General features: G+C 40.4%; 1 protein-coding gene across 11 annotated transcripts in view; it reads left to right on the plus strand.

Moving 5' to 3' along the window:
• rasal2 (RAS protein activator like 2) overlaps positions 1 to 21,016 on the plus strand; it is a 348,750-nt gene that overhangs the window by 230,001 nt on the left and 97,733 nt on the right. For all 11 annotated transcript variants that reach the window (XM_059647745.1, XM_059647746.1, XM_059647747.1 and 8 more), the window contains one exon: positions 2,657 to 2,754. In XM_059647745.1, coding sequence (XP_059503728.1) covers positions 2,657 to 2,754 — 98 coding nt within the window. The remainder of the gene's footprint in view (positions 1 to 2,656; positions 2,755 to 21,016) is intronic.

The raw sequence follows: 21,016 nt of genomic DNA on the forward strand, positions 1-21,016 counted from the left end.
TGTTGCTATCAAGAGACATTCTTTCTTGTGTTTCAAATTTGCATAAAGAATTACTATTTGGGACTTTGAACTGTCAATAAAAGTAAAACAAAAGAAGAGCTTCATATCCAATGAAGTATTTTTGAAGTACGATTTCTATTGTCATGTAACCAGTTGTGGCAGTTTGTGTGCAAGAAGTTCCATAAGGAGTCTTGCAAGTGCAATTGCATGCACTGGTGCCATCAATTCTGCTTAGTTGGTGAAATTCCTGGATTGATATTCTGTTCATGCCCAATTCTGTCTCTATAATTTTCACTTCATCTTCTCTCCCTAACCTTAATGAGAATGGTGATTTCTGCAAGAAGTACAAGCAACTGTATTTTCTCGCTTGCAAACCTAAACAAATTTGTCTATTTCTGTTGTCCTCTGAGTGAATGAAAATTTCATCAACAGTTCAAAGCTTGACCTGCCTAGTCCACATTTTCCCACATTATGCATATCTCTTCCCAGTACACTGTGCATACATACTTACTTTGTTCTCATTCCTTCTTTTTTTCACTCTACCTTCCTCGATTCTTCTTTTTTCATTCTTAGAACTGATCACCAAATAGTATTCAAAAGTAATTTCAGCTCATTTTTACTCTTTGGCATTTCCTCCTCCTTTTTTGATTCTTGAGATCACAGTCCTTTAGAAGGTGAAGAGCTATCTCAGACCAAGAATCAAGAAGTTCTAATTTTTAATTTGAATGCATTGCACTCAATAAAAATAAATGTGTTTTTACATCGTCAACAGAATTAGTCTGACAAAAAGGTACTTTGGCTGCAGTTCCAACCATTTATTAAACATGTGGAGATGCCTGCTACATACTGACACAATCTCAGTTTTAATATAATTAATAATGTCCATGCCAGGCACATTTGAAATACTTCAATTAGTTTCTTGGAAATGTTGCTTATGTTTTTAAGAATAAGCAGCATTGTGACCTTGATGGAGGGGTGGAGCTGTGGAAAGATGATTGTTTTACCCAGAAAGATACAGAATTACAGGCTATTATTAAAAGCTAAGGAAAGCAGAAAACTGGCTTCCATTGGGAATTGTAGAGACAAGGTGGTGGCAAATTTCTTGGGTAAAAGGGGTGGAAATTCTAAGCAGCACAGATTTTTCTGAATTGAACTTTTGGGCTTCAGTTCATAAGTCAAAGTGCCATGATATCTCTATATTCTAGAAGCAACTACTAATCAAATTATGTCCATTCAAGCTTGGAGAAAAGTATAAATGGTTTTACTCCAGAAAAATGCTCCATGATTTGGCAGATTATTTTTGGTGCCTTTGTAACTCTGTTTGAAATGAGAAGTTTCCATTCCTGCCAAATTGCATTTCTTGCTGTCTCTTTCTGGCCTGCTTCTTGTTATCTGCCCAGTGATACAAACTACATATCTCCAAATCCAAGTACCACAGTGCTCTGGTTAAGAAAAGATGATGAATCTCAACTATGAATAATTGATGATTATTGGTGACCAACCATGTTCAATTCTGCCCAAATCCAAATCCTCAAGAAGACTGCTTGCACATTTTTCAAGATGGCAGCCTCCAATATTGCGCATAACTTAGCCATTCTAGATGCTGCCTCCTCTGTGGTGCAACTGAAGCATGAATCTATTTTGGATAATATCAAATCACCTCAATTGATATTAAATTTCCAGGTAGTATTAGGGCATTGCATAAATAAAGGATATTGTATTTTATATTTTGAATTTCAAATGGGAAAAGATATTCAAAGTGGCTTGACAGGAATAATATGTCTTGCTTTTATTGGTGTTACATGTTATTCACTTTTTATTTCTTGTTTGGTTGATCCTGTTTTCCCTCTGTGGCATTGTGATATTGAATAAAATTGACAGATTGAGAACACTTCTTTCTCCAGGAAGGTGTAACCTTGCGTATTTCTCTGTGACTAGATTGAATGGAGAGCAATGAGAAATAGGAGGTGGGGGTGGAGGTTAGTTTCAAAGTAGCTGAACCTTACTGACCAAGGTTGCCAAATCACTCGTAATGGAAGAAAGCTTCTTTCTTAAACAATTGTGCAAATGTTTTTATTTGTAATAAACAACTTTGGGTGGCGTGAGGATAAGAAGCGCTTTCTTTTGCATTAGGTATTTCCTTAGTGAACCAGAAATTCACTAGTGAATGCTTGCAAATTCCTGGTTTGACCTGATTCAGTTCATGTATATCAATATAGTAAACAAAACCAGCCAATATTTTCTCTTCAAGATCCACTGTTTCACTTGTAATTCATTGCCCAACAGGGTGGTTGTGGGATCTGAGCCCAGATTACTGTAAATGTTGCTTTGTAACTGCCTCAGGATAGATGCATAATTACCCCTGGGCAATGCTCAAAATTCTTAGCCTCCAAGTACCGCGGCCATGTTCTAATGCACTATCGACTGTTCGGTAGTTCATGTTAGCAAGGGCTTTTGCAAGTAATTCTATACACAGTTTTGGCAAATCAACATGCCTGTGTCTACTATTTGGATTATTGTCCAGTTCTAACCTCCAGTTCTGCTCTGTCATGGAGATGCTGCAGTAAAAGTAATCTTTATGTTAACTGCTTGTTTCTACAACAATGCTTTGCAAGCATGAGTGTCAAAGCTGACTTTAAATACTTGGCTGTTGCAGAACCCACTGGAGAACGCTCCCCACGTCGGAGAAGTATTTCAGGCCCAGGATCGTCTGAGAAAACAAACGGAATGGAGGATTCCACATCCCCATTCAAGGTAGCATATTTTCTAATTAATAAAATTAAACTTTTACTTCAAAATCTATTATTTTCTTCATCATATACATGACATTGCTTGTCTAGATTTTAATTGGCATCTCGTAATTGTATTCTTCATAAGACTGTGTATTTTTTTTTGAGAGTTTGGTAATTTTGCATTAGAACACCTGTCAGCATTCAGCCCCTCAAGCCTGTTCTACCATTAAATTAGATCATGGCTGATCTGTGACCTAACTCCATGTATCTCCCTTTGGCCCATACCCTTACTTAACGAAAATGTATCTATAGGCCGATTCATGCATTTTAAAGATTATTGCAGCTGAACGTCAAGACTGTTTGGCTGTTTGGACACCCACTGTATTAAATTCATCTAGAAAGTACCCTGATCTATCCGCTTTCATTCCTAAATGGTAACTTTGCTCCACCACAGTTTTGCCCTTTGGCCCTCGCCTATGAACAATGTTGCAATAACACCAGCAACAACTGCCCACATACAAACCTGCTTTTACTTTCATTCAATGTAAATAACATTTCTGCTGTTTTCCTTTGCAAAAGAAAAACAAACTGCACTTTTGGATGACCTGAAGACAGAGTGAATGGGTCCTTTATTGGCCAACTTATGAAATTGTTGACTAATTGTAAACCTACAAAGGGGGAAAGTGATATGGATTGTGTCCTCAGAAATTACTTTGGAAATACAGTTTTCAAAATGTACCATTAATCAGTAGTGAAATTAACAGTAAATGATTCAAATGGATGTATGGCCATACATGGGTTCACTTCTAAACTTACATGTGCTGAGTTTTTCTATCTTTGTTTCTTGGAAAAGCATAAAGTGGAACTGACAAGTTAGTGAAACTATAATTGGATAGTTGCTCAGTAACTCATTGTGAAATGGAAGCCCTGAAACTGTATAACACAAAAATATAACTTCAATATCCGTTGTCTGCTGAGACATGTTACAGTTGTGCTAAATTTTAGTGCAAGACAGGAGTTGGTTAACAATTATTTTATTGTCCTTGAGAACAACACCATCCTTTCAAATGTATGCCTTTAAGTGAAGACACTGCCAACCTTTCAAGATTTCTTGCTTGGGTTTTGATAAATATTTTGCTGGTGACTGAACTTTTGAAAAACTAGCATCCTCATCACATAACCAGTGCTTTAAAAGGCATTGAATAAAATAGATTTTTGATTCTGGTCTTAGAAATCACACAGATGGCATTCAGTTGGAGTAGAGCTAAGCTTTGCAAAACTGGCAACTTCATGCAGTACAACACCTGTATTGCCTTCTGAAAGCAGTCATAGAGGTAAATAGCACAGGGACAGGTGCTTTGGCCTAACTCATCCACGTCAACCGGGTTTCCTAAACTGAACTAGCCCCATTTGCCTGCATTTTGCCCACATCACTCTAAACCTCCCCTAGCCATTTACCAGTCCAAATGTCTTTTAAATGTTGTAATTGTACTTGCCTCTACCACTTCTTCTAGCAGCTCGTTCCATAGACACATTACACCTCGTGTGGAAAAAGTTGTTCTTCACGTCCCTTTCAAATCCTTACCTTCTCACCTTCAACCTATGCCATGTAGTTTTGGACTCCCCTATCCTGGGGGAAAACCCTTGGCCGTTCATCTTATCTATGCTTCTCAGAATTTTATAAACCTCTAAAAGGTCATTCCTTAAGCTCCTACGCTCCAGGGAAATATAGTCCAGCCTATCTAGCCTCTCCTTCTAACTCAAACCTTCCAGTCTTGCTAACATCTTTGTAAATCATTTTTGCATTCTTTCCAGTTGAATAAAATCCTTCCAAAACAGGGTGATCAGAATTGTACACAGTACTCCAAACGTGGCCTTACCGATATTTTGTACAGCTGTCAGATGACACCCCAACTCTTGTACTCACTGCTCTGACCGATGAAGGCAAGTGTGCCAAACGTCGTCTTCATCACCCTGTCTACTTTTGATGCCAATTTCAAGGAAGTATATACCTGCACCCTTAGGTGTCTCTGTTTGGCATCACTTTCCAGGGCACTACTATTAACTGGTTTGCCTTACCAAAATGCAACACCTCGCATTTATCTAAACTCCATCTGTCATTCCTCTGCTGAGTGAGCCAGTTGATCAAGATCCTGTTGTACTCTTAAATAACCTTCCTCTCTGTCAACTATACCGGCAATTTTGGAGTCATTTGCAAGCTTACTAATCATGCTTCCTCATCCATTCTCATTCATATCATTTGTAGAAATGACAAACAACAGTGGATCCAGCAACTGTCTTTGCAGCACATTGCTGGTCACAGTCCGCCAGTCTGAAAAACAACCCTTTACCACTGCCTTCCATCTCCTACTGTCAAATCAATTTTGGATCCAATTGGCTAGCTGTCCCATGTGACTTACCTTACTAACCAGTCTACTATGCAGAACTTGTTGAAGGCCTTGCTAAAGTCCATGTAGACAACATCTACTGCACTGCCCTCAAATCTATCTTGGTTACCTCTTTAAAAAAAACTTGATCATATTTCTGAGACGCTATTTCCTGTGCACTAAAGTAAGTAGAAGCTTTTATTAGGTTCGAAAAGAATAAATGGACGTGGCACAAGAATGCTTTACAATCCTCTGCCAAGGTCACAAAACTGTGGAAGTCCCTCCCAAATCTGCACCCCCCCCCCACCCTTTCACCCAAGATGGTCTTCAGACCCACCCTCTGATGAAACTAGTCATGGAATTCCCTCTTTGGAACTGGGTGAAAGCAGAAAAACATGATATTTTTTCAGTTTGCTCCTGACGACCTATGTGTTTTTTGAAAGGGAGCTTGGAATTTCACTATTTGAATGCAGCTTTCAAAGAGTTCTCTATTCATTTCTCCCACATGCTTATCTGCTATCTCCTTAAATGCATTCTTTATTTGCACTGTGATGAGCAAGTGACAGAGAGTGAATTGCTCTTGTAGAGAGCCAGTAGAGGCAGATCAGGCCAAATGGCCTGCATTTGCGTTGTAACCATGAGTCAAATGAGCTTAAGTATGAACAGGTAGGACCTGCTTAATTATTTTCCCATTGGGGCTGCCAACCTTTGAGTTTTACATGCATATATTTCCCACTCAGTGAGATGGAGGATTGATGTGAGCACTTTTCAAAGCAGAATCATTACAAATCATTTTCTTGTGCTTTAGGAGAAGAGTATGCCAGTGAAATTTGGGAGGACACTCCTAAAATGACTCTGTAAACTTTCAGTGTTTAGCATTGTTTAGCTGGTGATGCAGCACTGAGAGGTGGAGAGGCCTAAAAATAGGAATGCCAATGATAGTTGAATGGTTAACTTGTCATTCTGATTTTCTGCTATTCTCCTTAGAAGTTAGGATGTCTGCCAGGATCATTGCATGGCCACTCCTAGCACTGCAAATGACCACTCTTTATCTGGTAATTGTGAACAAAGAGAGTTGTGACATTCAGTGAAGAGTCCATCAGAGCAGTGCCTGATCTTACTTAATACCAGAACTGTGGCTATTTGATTCTGTTCATTGTTAAGGTCTACCAAGTTCTATGGTGGCTGAGATTCCCCTTGGCTGAGATTTGCTAATGTAGCTCAAATCCAGTTAACCCAGACTTCTAATCTGACAAGTTCTCTGTTTGGAAGATAAGTTGTAGGGCTACTTTGTGAAACATTGTTTTTGAACAGTGCAATGTGCCTCCTCACACTAGATAGATTTTGAGTAAAGAATGGTTTAAAATAAGTTCTTACTTATTCAGATATCAGCATTTTTTCCTTACAGGGACAGCAAGCTTTCTGGCAATGCACGAAGCATTTCGGTGTGTATATCCACCTGCATTTTCCTGCAGGGAACCCATCAAATCCCTCATCTGTGTCCCCTGCAGCAGAACCTAACAACAAACTTGTCCTTGGGGCAGCTGGCTTTCAAATTATCCTTTCCTCTTGCTTAGCTGCATCCCTCTATGGTGCCCAAGGATTCACCAGATCCTGATTCTGCCTCTATACTACCTTTTATAAGTATCTGATCCAATGTGTTTTGTTGCTACTTATCCAGTTACCAGGAACCAATCTGTCTGCCTTCACTGTTTATTTACAACTAATAGTTAATACAAGCTCCAGTCTGCTCATCACTACTCCCCTCCTACAAGGATGAACAAAAATATTTTCTAATCAACCTGTTCAGAGATGTTATGAAATGCCTCTGGAGCAGGTGGGACTTGAAACTGGTCCTTCTGGCTCAGGACAGGGTTACTATCACTGCTCCAGAAAAGCATCAAAGCATGCCCAGTTATTTTAATCAACCTGTTCAGACTTATTATGATACACATCTGGGGGAGGTGGGACTTGAACCTGGGGTTCCTGGCTCAGAGATAGGGATATAACCATTGTGTCACATGACCCATTGGAAAGCCAAGCAAGTTTTAAAATATCCGTAAGTATTACTACACAGAAGTAAACAGCTTTTTCTCCCATTAAATCAACCTTGGTACTTTCTATAATATTTGCTGATCAACCTATTCAGAGATGTTATGACACAGAGCTGGAGCGGGTGGGACTTGAATCCCAGACTTCGGGCTTAATGGTAGGCAACTGCATTGGATGGTGAAAATCCTAGCTCTTTTTTATTCTATATCCGGACACAACTGTTGGACACAACTGAATGATTCTTTTTTCCTTCCATCACCAAATCACACACAGTATTTTTTATCTTTTAACCACCAGCAGTAAATCACCCATGTTTTCCAGTTGAAATATTTACATGCAAAGTCTGTTAGGAGAAATGCAGACCATCAAAAATGTGGGGGCAGGGGTGCTAAATCAAAATCTGGTTGGAAGGAAGAGTCCTACATCTTTTGTTAATATCCAGAAGTGGTCTCAGACGCAACTGAACATTTTTTCTCCCTCATCACCAAATCTCCCATGGTATTTTTCATGCATTAACCACCACCAGTAAATCACTCACCAGCATGATTATACTGGTAGAGCCTTACCATTGCTAGTCTCCACCCCTACTGATTCTACTCCCTGGTTTTTCTGACTCAATTTGTTTCTCAATTAATGTACTTATTTTCAAGCTTTGCTGACTGTATAGCCAGTTAGCAGTGCTACTAATGCTGGGCTGCACATAATAATTGTGCTAAGCAGGCTGGACAAGCCCCTCTCCCCTGTCGTGTGTGCGCACACACAACTGAAAATTAACACAATGGAATGTTCAGTGCATCATATTTTCACACTTATTCATTTAGGTGACGGAGAGAAACATGAGGTCACTGTTAATGATTTATTTTTTGGATTTTTAGAATTATTCTTTTCTAACTTATCAGAAGTAAATTAATTTACTGAGATTTTCTGTAACACACTGGTGTGGTAAACATGATTTTATTACATGGCGAATATTATTATAGAGTCATACAGCATGGAAATAGACCATTTGGTCCAACCAGTCAATGCTGAACATAATTCTAAGCTGAACTTGTCGCAACTACCAGCTCCTGGCCCATATCCCTCCAACCTTTCCTATTCGTGTAACTGCCAAATGTCTTTTAAACATTGTAATTATACCAGCATCCATCATTTCATCAGGAAGTTCATTCCACACGTGAACCACCCTCTGTGTAAATTGTTTACCTCTCACGTCTTTTTTAAAATTTCTCTCCCCTTGCCTTAAAAATGTGTCCCCTAGTCTTGAAATCCTCCATCCCTCGGGAAAAGGCAACTACTATCAGCTCTATCTATACTTTTCATTATTTTATAAACTTCTGTCAGGTCACCTTTCAACTTCGTATGCTCCAGCCTTTCTTTATAACTCAAACCTTCCATACCCAGCAACATTCTGGTAAATCTTTCTGAACCCTCTCCAGCTTGATAATATCCTTCCTATAACTGGGCATCCAGAACTGGACACAGTATTCTGGAAGAGGCCTCAGCAATGTCCTGTCCAACCTCAACATGACTTCCCAACTCCTATACTCAAAGGACTGAGCAATGAAGGCAAGCGTGCCAAACACCTTTTTAACCAATATGTCTTTCTGTGACACAAACTTTAAAGAACTATGTACTACACCCCCAGGTCCCTCTGGTGGACAACATTATCCAAGGCTCTACCATTAATTGGATAAGTCCTACCCTTGTTTGTTGATTGATTGATTATCACGTGTCCCGAAATACAGTGAAAAGCTTTGTTTACAAGTGGTACAGGCAGATCTCAGCAGGCAAAAGGTGTACAGATCAAAAAGACTTCTTGGTACGCAGGTCACAGAGCCGGTTACATTATTTGAGGCTAGAATCTATTCAACAGTATGATAACGGCTGGAAAGAAGGTGGTCCTGAACTTGCTGATGCGTGTGTTCGGGCTTCTATATCTTGTGTACCAAAGTACCGCACATTTATCCAGATTGAACTCCATCTGCCATTTTGTTAGCCCAATGACCGATTTGATGAAAATCCCTTTCTAATCTTAGAAACCTTTTCACTGTCTACTATGCCACCAATTTCTTGGAGTCCTTAGTTAAATGATTTATGACTCACAATGCTAATATTCATTTAAGAGTTTGAATTTTGTTGTATGTTACATTTTTTGCTTGTATGAGACATGTTGTAGAATGTAACTGAAAATATATATTTGGATAATTATTCAGAGCATGTTTGTTGTGAACACTACCACCAGGTGGAGCAACAGAATGTGGGAAGCAGCTTTGTTGCCAGCTGACATTACCGGCCCTATCTGCGCATGTCAGCAACCATTTTAGTGGCCATTGTGGCATCTGAATAAGGAAGTAGATCGCCAGTCCTTCTACACCAACGGCAAGGGGGAAGCAACAGGTTGGGGAACAGGTGCGGCAGTAGCCTCAACCCTCAGAAATTGCCTCCTGGCTCTGGAAAATGCACTTCCATGCCTAGCATGGTGGTTGCAAAGAATGTGCATAAGGATGATCGCACTGAAGGAGCAAGCAGGAAACTTGCTCCTTTCCTTGGTCATTTTGGGCAAAATAAGCGCTGCTTCATCAGTTTGCCATTATATATGAACGCTCTTAATTTTTCATCTTAACTGATAAGCACTAACTAATAAACAGTAAATGCAACAGTTGCTATTAACAAATTGCAAGCAAAAGTGAACAGCGTTTTATTATCAGAATTTAAGTTTATTTCTCTGTTTAGATTCCAAATAATCGAATGGAAGTTGTACTTACAGAGAGCTCACAAACATGTCAGTCAACTCTTTCTACACTGCATTCTGTGATTGTTTAAAAACCTTCTTTGAACATTATGGAGAGTTCTGGCTGCGAGGAATGTACCTATTGCAACCAGATTGCTTTGACAGGTTTGGGCATTAAGAAAGACCATTTGGATAAGTTTGTGGAGTACTGACTTTGGAATTGTATACTGGCATAAAAAAATACTGTTTCAAAGCATTACAATGCTATCCAATAAAAATATGGCCATTTGAAGCCCTTGACACATGAGTCAGTGTTCAAGTATGACTTTATTGTGCTAATTGCACAAGAAGGGTTTTGAAGTGCACAGATGGACAAAAAAAGTTACTGTATCAGAGTGAGGCTGAGGAAATGCATACCTAACATCCCAGTTCAACCATGGTCTGAGAAAAAGCAGTAGCTGTAGGCCAGAGATAATGGGAACTGCAGATGCTGGAGAATTCCAAGATAATAAAATGTGAGGCTGGATGAACACAGCAGGCCAAGCAGCATCTCAGGAGCACAAAAGCTGACGTTTCGGGCCTAGACCCTTCATCAGAGAGGGGGATGGCGAGAGGGAACTGGAATAAATAGGGAGAGAGGGGGAGGCGGACCGAAGATGGAGAGTAAAGAAGATAGGTGGAGAGAGTGTAGGTGGGGAGGTAGGGAGGGGATAGGTCAGTCCAGGGAAGACGGACAGGTCAAGGAGGTGGGATGAGGTTAGTAGGTAGCTGGGGGTGCGGCTTGGGGTGGGAGGAAGGGATGGGTGAGAGGAAGAACCAGTTAGGGAGGCAGAGACAGGTTGGACTGGTTTTGGGATGCAGTGGGTGGGGGGGGGGGAAGAGCTGGGCTGGTTGTGTGGTGCAGTAGGGGGAGGGGACGAACTGGGCTGGTTTAGGGATGCAGTAGGGGAAGGGGAGATTTTGAAACTGGTGAAGTCCACATTGATACCATATGGCTGCAGGGTGACATTCCACATTAAGCAGAGGTTCACCTGCACATCTGCCAATGTGGTATACTGCATCCACTGTACCCGGTGTGGCTTCCTCTACATTGGGGAAAGCAAGCAGAGGCTTGGGGACCGCTTTGCAGAACACCTCCGCTCAGTTCGCAACAAACAACTGCACCTCCCAGTCGCAAACCATTTCCACTCCCCCTCCCATTCTCTTGATGACATGTCCATCATGGGCCTCCTGCACTGCCACAATGATGCCACCCGAAGGTTGCAGGAACAGCAACTCATATTCCGCCTGGGAACCTTGCAGCCATATGGTATCAATGTGGACTTCACCAGTTTCAAAATCTCCCCTTCCCCTACTGCATCCCTAAACCAGCCCAGTTCGTCCCCTCCCCCCACTGCACCACACAACCAGCCCAGCTCTTCCCCCCCCCCCCCCCCCCCCCCACCCACTGCATCCCAAAACCAGTCCAACCTGTCTCTGCCTCCCTAACCGGTTCTTCCTCTCACCCATCCCTTCCTCCCACCCCAAGCCGCACCCCCAGCTACCTACTAACCTCATCCCACCTCCTTGACCTGTCCGTCTTCCCTGGACTGACCTATCCCCTCCCTACCTCCCCACCTACACTCTCTCCACCTATCTTCTTTACTCTCCATCTTCGGTCCGCCTCCCCCTCTCCCTCTCTCCCTATTTATTCCAGTTCCCTCTCCCCATCTCCCTCTCTGATGAAGGGTCTAGGCCCGAAACGTCAACTTTTGTGCTCCTGAGATGCTGCTTGGCCTGCTGTGTTCATCCAGCCTCACATTTTATTATAGTAGCTGTAGGCCATATGATCTGTCACATCTATTCCATTGTTCAGTATCATCAGTGAAATTCAAAATCAACTTCACTTTGCCATTCTATGCTCCTATTCCTTAATTTCCTTAGTGCACAAAAATCTATCCACTATTGCAGCAATTATTATATTTCAGAAGTTTTTAAATTGGCTGTAAAGTGCTTTTCTTTCAATCTCATATGTTTATCAACTAAGCATAAATGGCTGACCACTTAAACTGCAATTATGATTCCTACACACTTCTACCAAGGAAAGCAATCTCAGGGTTCTGAAGAAGGGTCGCTGATCCTATTTTGTCTCTCAGATGTTGCCAGACCTGCTGAGTTTCTGCAGTAATTTTTGTTATTGTTGGAAACAACCTCAGCATCCACCTTCTCAAGCTGGTAATAAGAATTGAATAAGCTTTGATGAAACCACTTCACTTATCATTCTCCCAAACTCCAGAGAGTACTTGGCATCTCCCCATAAATCACAGTTCAGTCACAGCATTGATCTTTTTAGCACCCCAGTTTATACTTTGCTGTACCAAGAATTGTCTGTTTACACTTAGGACAGAATTTTCCCTTGTTGGTGAGGGTTTTGGCTGCTGGCTGAAGAGCTTTTGAGAGACCCATGCTGTCTGTTCTAAGGAAGGGCCAGCATATCTTCTGTTAATCAGGTGAACTGAGGATGCTGGTGAACTTTGCACTGAGATTAGTTTACCAGAGATGATTGTCTTGCCTGCCAGGAATTGCAAGCCAAAGGTATGGGGAGAGGAGGGTGGGATGGGTTCAAAATCAAGGGCAAAGGGTGGATTGCAGCCTACCCAAGTTAAATACAAAGGATTAAGGACCTATGTTTGAACCCTCTCCTTGCGCAAGGAGTCCACACACTTCTTGTTTCTGGGAACATTGCATGCTGACAAGAAGGAATAGCAGGATGACACCTTAGGTGATCATTAATGACCACTTAAGGTTCTGAAATTGCCAGTGGAGGCAGTGAGGTCACCCATGGGCCTTCTCACCCAGAACTTAATTCCGTCAAAGACGGGAAGGTAACGCTGATTAAGTGGGCTTTCACTCCATTGAATAAAATGTCTTACCTGTCATCTATCTCACTACCTACACTCGTAAAGGACAAAGTTCTGCTCCTTACCACAGTTTTCTGTTTATCAACCAATCATCATTCTATGCCAATATACCCAATCCTAGGAGTCACAATCTTGGTATTTTGTGCTTAGCCATTTTCTGACTTACTGGGATCAGTTCTTGAGCAGCATCTTTATCATTTGCCTTCTGATAATCCAAATCCGGTATGTTCACTGATTCTCCCTTAGCAAACCTGGCAAATCAGAACCCTAAAAAAGGTCTTGTTTTCTCTCTTTCATAAAGCCGACTCTTCCTAAATCATTCTGATTTTTCAAAGTTGACACATTTTTAATTGGGTGGTGGAAATGGCTCAAGAGACCGAATGCCTCCTTCTATTCTGTGCCTCATAGGTCTTGGAAAGTGCCTAATTATAGCATTTAGTTTTATGGCCAGAATGGAACCAGCATGGCATCACACAACTCCACGTTGACAAAAATAGATTATGTCCTATTTGCTCCAATAGGTCTGCCATTTTACAGCAGCATATCCTCTAATTTAATGTATAAAGGACGAGGAGATTAGTTTGCACTATTAAACAAACACATACAATCTAGCATGTGGTTCAATTGCACCTGAATACAGTTACTCAAAATACACTGTAGGAAAGTGAAAGAATGATGCCATTCTTGGCTGTGATGATTCAAGCTGATGTCTTCTTCAGTAATCAGCCTTTTCAAGGCTAGACAGTTGAAATGCACAGTAATGATAGGGGAGGAGGTCAGTGTCCTTTTGAGTGTTTGTTGAATAGAAAGTAAGGGCCTGAACTGAAGATTAAATCAGATAGAAAATGAAGAGTAGATTAGATTAGATTACCTACAGTGTGCAAACAGGACCTTCGGCCCAACAAGTCCGCACCACCCTTGAAGCATTCCACCCAGACCCACCCCCCTATAACCCACATACCCCTGAACACTACAGGCAATTTAACATGGCCAATCCATCTAGCCTGCACATCATCGGACTGTGGAAGGAAACCAGAGTACCCAGAGGAAACTCATGCAGACGTGGGGAGAATGTGCAAACTCTACACAGGCAGTCACCCAAGGCTGAAATCGAACCCTGGTCCCTGGTGCTGTGAGGCTGCAGTTGTAACCACTGAGCCACCGTGCCGTAGGAATAGGGTAATTCTCATGTTGGAAGACTGTGACTGGTGGTGTAAGCACACTTGGAGCCCAAGTCTTCGTAATATTTTATTAATGATTTGATCATAGGGACCAAATGTAATAGGGACCAAATTTGCAGATGAGATCAAGCTAAAGTGTAATGTGTATTCCCAGGAAGATGTAAATGTTTTTCAGGAGGATTTGGAAAGGCGGAGTACCCAGGCAAGAAAATGGGAAGAGGAATGTAAAGTGGATAAATGTGATTATCCATTTTGGTAGAACTAATAAATTTACGGGGTAGGCATACAAATGGTCCTTAGGTGTCCTTGTCACTGAGTCACTGATGATGATTTTGAGCTTGGTTAGACCACACCTGGTTTGCAGTGTGCAGTTTAACCCTCCCTTATCTCAGGAAAGATATTTTTCCCTTTGAGGGAGTGCAATCAAGGTTCACCAGATTTATTCTCAGGATGCAGACCTGTGTTCTGAAGAGAAATTGTCAAACTGGGGCTGTCATCTCTAAAATTTTCAAGAATGAAGGGTAATCTTATTGAAATCTACAAATACTGAAAGGGATAGACAGATCAGATTCAGATCAGATGTTTCCCGTCGTTTTTGAATCTAGAAACAGGGGCATTATGTAAAAATAAAGGAAAGCCATTTAGGACAGAAATGATGAGTTTTTTTTCCTCTCAGAGTGTGGTAACCGTTTGCAATTCAGTACCCAAGAGGGTTCTAGAAGTTCGGTCTTTGCATTTGAAGTAGAGCTTTATAATGTTTTGATTATCAACATCATAAAGGGTTATGCAGATTGCGTAGATAAATGGCATTGAAGTGTTTGATTAGCCAGGACTGGACTGAATAACCTATTCCTGTTCTAATTTTCCTATCATGAATACAAATAGCTGGGAATCTGTGTTTTGGGAAAGCTTAGAACACCTGTGGTGCATTTCCTCATTTTGGTGGCTATAACATTATTTGTAGATGTAATAATGGAGATTGTATATAATATCTTGCAGTGTGGTACACTTTCAGATCAGACACTCGCAATTGTTCTCATGAGAAATGTAGCTGCATAAATTATCAGTGAATTTTCACTTAATAAACCAGAGTGAACTCATTGCTTTGCTGAGCAATTCCTATTATTAGAGTTATACACAAAGGATAACTGCTTAGCAATTTTCTGATTTACAAGGACTAATTCTGGGTAAGAATCCTAACAGTATGGGGTTCTTAATTTATCCATTCAGCCATTTCAATAGGTTATTGTTAAACTTAATAAATCATTTTGTTTACATATTTGCATTGAAACTAAAATATATCAAGGCAGTCACCAATGTAAATAAATAAAGTGAATGCAGTAGATAGGTGAAGACATTTGTATTCAGTAAAGAATCTATGATAATGATTATGTGAGTGGTGGATTAGGAAATTATGGAACCAAATGACAAAAGTAAATGACAAATGACAGCTGTGAGAAGAACTCAACATTCAAATGTACTAATAATTTAGGGACCATAGCAAAACATGCTTCTGACTCCTAATCCAAGGAGATAGAAACAGCTTGGTGAGGTGGAGAGAGTGAATTTGTTGCACAAACTCATGAAAAGCGAACATGCCTGGATGGAATATGTTTGGTAACATTGAAAATCTTGCACAAAGTCTGGTTCCAATTCTATGGGCTTTATTTTCACCCAGACATTCAAAAAGAGCCCTTTGGGAAATATCAAACAAACAACCAATGGAACAGTTGCTATACCACCTGGTGCGTCAATAAAAACAGGATTTTCCTACTTTCATTGACAGTTGCAGCATATTTTCATTTTTAAAGGGCTGGATATTTAAGTAACTTCTGATCAAAGCATTTAAATAGACCTTAGCTGTTCTTATAAAGTATTTATGTCAACTCAGTCAGGTTTAAGCTCCCACCTTCAATGAGTTAAATACCTTGCATTAGCCAAATTGCAGTCTATTTGAACTCAGTAAAGAATTCAAATGGCCCGATTGATTTTGTGTTTCCTTCCTGTGTGAATCACATTATCCCATTTCCCCCCAATGGCAAAAATTTGATCTTTCAAAAATTGGGCAGGACATTTTTATCCAGGTCCTACCTTGCATATTGAAGGTCAATAGAGTCAGGATTGTTTCAGGAAAATCCACACCACATGTTTTTAAAGCATAAGTATCATGAACAAATGTGAAATGAAACTTTATGTTCAGATTGTTCCATGCTTGACTTTTTCTTTTTTTATTGTCTGTATTTGTGACATAGATAACACTTCAGGTTCCAATTTAATTTTCCCTTGAGAAAAGGATAACTTTTCAATAGGAACAAAGAAGAACCAGGAATAGGCAGTTGAAATTTTGTCTGCACTGGAGTGTCAAATATGCGCTTTGCCATAGGATGATAATGATGATGAAGGACAAAGTCAAAGACCCCCCCCCCCCCACCCACTCCACCATCCACCCTCACCGATCAGGGGTGTTTGCAAGACAAACAGCAAGTAAGAATGATGCATTTTCCAGTGCCATGTCCTCTAGAAGTTGATGCAGTCATTCCAACAAAAGCACTATTGTCTCATATCATTGTTATTTCACCTTCTCCTGGCTTCCAGGACGAAACTGTTTGATCATTCAGACTGTAGAGCTGGATGAACATAACAGGTCAAGCAGCTTCAGAAAAAGGGTCTAGGCCCAAAACATCAGCTTTCCTGCTCCTCTGATGCTGCTTCACCTGCTGTGTTCATCCAGCTCGACACCTTGTTATATCAGATTTTCCAGCATCAGCAGTTCCTACTGTCTCTAAGTCATTCAGAGTTCCCAGGTCAGTTGTGATGAAGAATCAGGAGATTCATAAGAACTCGCAAATTTTATTTAACTTAATAAGCAGGCAATGCACCAATGCCTTTCCTTGGAAGTTGTGAAAATTTATCTTCGTGTGATGTAAATATGCATTTATACAGCGTCCTCCATGTTCTCGGAATGTCCCAAGATGCTTTACAGCCAATCCAGCATTTTTTGAAGTCTCTGTTGGAAGTTATTATTGAGTCTACACATCATTCAAAATACCTTCAATCAGATGATCTCCTAATTACATTATTTAAGCATTGAATTTCTACCGCGATATTTATGGTATATTCTTCAGTGTAAAAGCATTACCAGATTATCGGGTCAGACTACTTATTCCCCATTTCCCCTCCCGGCCCCCCGATTTGTGTGGTGTACAAAACCATATTTTGAAAAGCCTGAGAGGCAGGAACAGTTTTTGGAATGCTGTACTTTAATTGTTTCTTTCGCTCTCAACGGATGCCTATGAATTTCACTCGTAGCCGAAATGCTTTCTTTTTCTCGACTTCTAAGTGCAATGAGCAGAACTGCTTATGAATACAGGAGATAACCTGTTGACTGTAAAATTTGAGGCATGTTTAATTTTCACCAGCCATCAAAAAACTTAGACCTAGAACAGTGGTTCTACCTCGGTTTTACCTTCATGGAGTTCGACTGCACTTACTTTCTGTATACCTGGGTCAGTCCTGAAATTCTTACACATGATTTGTTTAAATGGTGAATGGTTAACTTGTAATTCAACACTGCCATTGCATGAGCTATCTCAGCGTTAAGGTGGATCGCAAACATCGTGTGATTCACTGTGGTCCTGATCGTCTGTGTGAACGTTGACAGCAATTGTACTCTCACCCATGTGCTAAGATTTTACTCACATTTAAACTCCTAAACAGTTCCTTTCTCCAATGGATTTGGACATGTTTTTAAACTTTTCATTTGATTTGAAAGGAAGCTAAACTTGCCCGACGTACAGATTTTGTCTCCGTTTATATTGGGGAAAATCAGGAAGGAATTGGACACCTGGCTCGGCCTTAAAAGATCGCTCTGAGCGGCTCCAGATGGAAACTACCCGTTGCTAAGGAGGGGTCCTTTGCTGTTGTAGTTTTCGCTTATGGGGGAGAAATAATTCTGTATTTGTGTGAGCAAGCTTGGAGAACAGAGCTTAGCTCTGGAAGGGGGAGGAAAGTAAATGATTTTGTGACCTTCACCATACCTAGTCGAAACACTGGAATCTTTTCAAAATCTGCTAATTTTCAGTTGGGAGTCTCGTTTGGAGGTGTAGAATTACCGAGCATGGATTTCCCAGCGTGGTGCTTTGTTGCTGCTGGGTTTGAGGACAGGTACTGAAATCACGCTTAGCAGAAGTGGATGGCCTGTATTTTTTCCAGTTCAGTTGTTGAGATAATATTGATTTGTGGTACTGTTTTGGGACTTGTATATTTCATTTCACGTTGAATGAATTTTCAACTGTGTCAACTCTTGGCTTTGTTCATAGAAGATTAAAAATTAAGGTCTTTTCATAATAGCTGTATCAGCTAACTTTCAGGTAGGCAGGGTATTGGTTGAGGGAGTGTAATTCTGCTGCAGCTGAATACTTAGTGTTGAATTATTATACTCAAAATCACGATAGGAGTGTACCAATAATTAAAAGCAGTGTGCAGCATTTTACAGTATTTGTTTCAGAATTGTAAAAAAATTTGGTCTTAGGAATGTAATAGTGGGGAAAGGTGAGAAGAAATCCTAAATATGCCTTAAATACAAAACCTCGTTTAGAGTAAACATTTTTAGTATGGTGAAGAGGCTTTTAAAGTACTGCTTTAATTTGGCATGAAGTTGTTTGATAGAATTGGCCCATCTGAACTGTAAACGTGTTTGAGAATGTGTGTATCTGCAGGATATCAAATGTTCACTGGAGGCACTTGGTTGTGCAATGTAAATCCCCCTGAAAAAGTCAGAGCTGAATGTTTTTAAAATTTAAAACTCACCTTCTGTGATTTACTTCTGTCATTTCTTCCTCTCCCCAGTCCTGACATCATTCATTTGAAAAGAAAATGCATCTACAAGATTCATTAATTTTGTTGCTTAATCAATTTTACTCTTGATCACAATGCACTTCCATATTGTGGTCCTTCCTCTTACTCCCAAGCAAGTAAACCAAGATTTGCTGCATCCCCTCGAGGGGAAACTGCATGTATTAGTTGACAGTAAAAGCTAATCTAAAATTTGTTGGTTTATCCTCACCTTTATGTGTTTATTTGCTTATATTTGTTCAACTCGCACTTAAGAGATTTCTGATTGCATCAAACTGTGAGCAGAAAGGACATTGAGGCACAGCAGTTATTGAACTTCTTAACCCTGTCAGTTGAATGGATTGCTTCCTTCAGGCCTTGTCTAATAGAAAGTATTATGAAAGTAGTATTTTTGGCAAAATACAGTTGAATGTTGGCAATGTTTTAATCATTGTAATTTGAAATGATCAAGCTGAACACATATTATCAAAGCATGTTGCTCATTCGTGGAGACACACCAAAAATTTTGAATCATTTAATCTATGGTTTAATTGTCTGTGTAATGCTTTTACTATTTCTGGCTGGGTTGGGTAGGGCAAGGAGCAGTGGATGCCTGGATGTGTTACAACACATCCAGCTGATTTTGATGACGTTATCAGAGAATGGGAGTAATCAATTTATTTTCTTAAAGCTTATTTTGTTTTGTGTTTGAAGGTCTGCACGCTTGTTTTCCAGCTGACCCTGATCCTGACTGGGCTAGCCTGTTCAAGAGCTTAAAAGTTCCACAACTGAAGATGGATTGATTGCTATGCTACCAGTAGAGACACCTGAATTACTGCTCTATTTTCAAAATCATAAGAAAAAGGTTCGGCCAGGCAGATGAGATAGGACCTTGGGGAATAATGTTGTGGAAGCATGGTGCTACTGAAGGGATAAATAGGAAGTAGACAGATCCCAAGTTTTGAGAGAGTGAGCCAGACCATAGTGTTGTCAGATCTTTTTATTTAGTTATTTCTGGGATATTGTTATGAATGACATGGCCATCAATTGTATGTTTCTAATTCTCCACGTGATGGTAGAGGGAAGCTGATTTCATAAACCAGTGGAATCTTTATTGTGAATGTATTAACACAGCACTTTCTGGTTGAAAATGTTCCAAGTTTTTGACCCAGTAAGAATAAAAGAACTGCGATATATTTCCAAATGGGGATAGTGTGTGGTTGGGAGGAGAACTTGTGTTTGTGGTAATGTGACCATGCACCTGTTGCCTACGTTCAATGTAGTAGATCTGCCAGGTTTGGAAAGTGCAGTTGAAGAAACTTGGGTGAGTGATTGCAGAGTATCCTGTAGATAGTACATAGCTCCACCACTGTGCACCAGTTGTGGGGGGAGAGAGAGTGTTGAAGTTGATGGGTCGGGTGCAAATGAAATGGACTGCTTTGTTCTGTCTAACTATCAAGGTCCTGATGAGTTGTTGGAGTTGCATTGATTCTAGCAAGTAGGGAATATTTCATCACACACTTAACTTCTGATTTGTAAATTGTGGACAAACTTTGGGGGGTCAGGAGGTTTATTGCATTAGAATTCCCAGTTTATGACAGGCTTTTGCCCTGATCCAGGATGTTTCTGGTCAGTGGTGACTCCCTGAATGTTGATTTACATGCAGTGGATTTACTGAGTTGTTTCACAGTTAATAAATTGTTTCTTGTAGCCTAGACACTGAGTATGTGTATCGTCAGTTTGCTGCAACTTCTCAATTGTGAGTTTAGTAATGAATATTTAAGGAAGCCAACTAGTTTTCTGAATTGTGTTAGAGCGTGTTCTCAAATCACTGCTTGTAAATGCATTAAATTTTAAGCAGTCTTTTCTTATCTCAGTATTAAACCATGGTCATCTTATAGTTCTGCACCAAAGTATAAATATGTAGTATTATGATGTTTGATCCTGTTCATTCCAGCAGAGTCCTTGTGAATCAGAGCTTTTATTAAACCACACAGTCAAGTGACTCAACCTGTATACTTAAACTCCCTAGAGTGTGGAAACAGGCTCTTCGGCCCAACAAGTCCACATGAACTCTTACAGCATTCCACCCAGACCCATTCCCCTATAACCTACCTAAATCTACACATCCCTGAACACTCTGGGCAATTTAGCATGGTCAATCCACCTTGCGTGCACAGCTTTGCACATTGGGAGGAAA

The sequence above is a fragment of the Stegostoma tigrinum genome, chromosome 8, assembly GCF_030684315.1.
Source record: "Stegostoma tigrinum isolate sSteTig4 chromosome 8, sSteTig4.hap1, whole genome shotgun sequence".
NCBI lineage: Eukaryota > Metazoa > Chordata > Chondrichthyes > Orectolobiformes > Stegostomatidae > Stegostoma > Stegostoma tigrinum.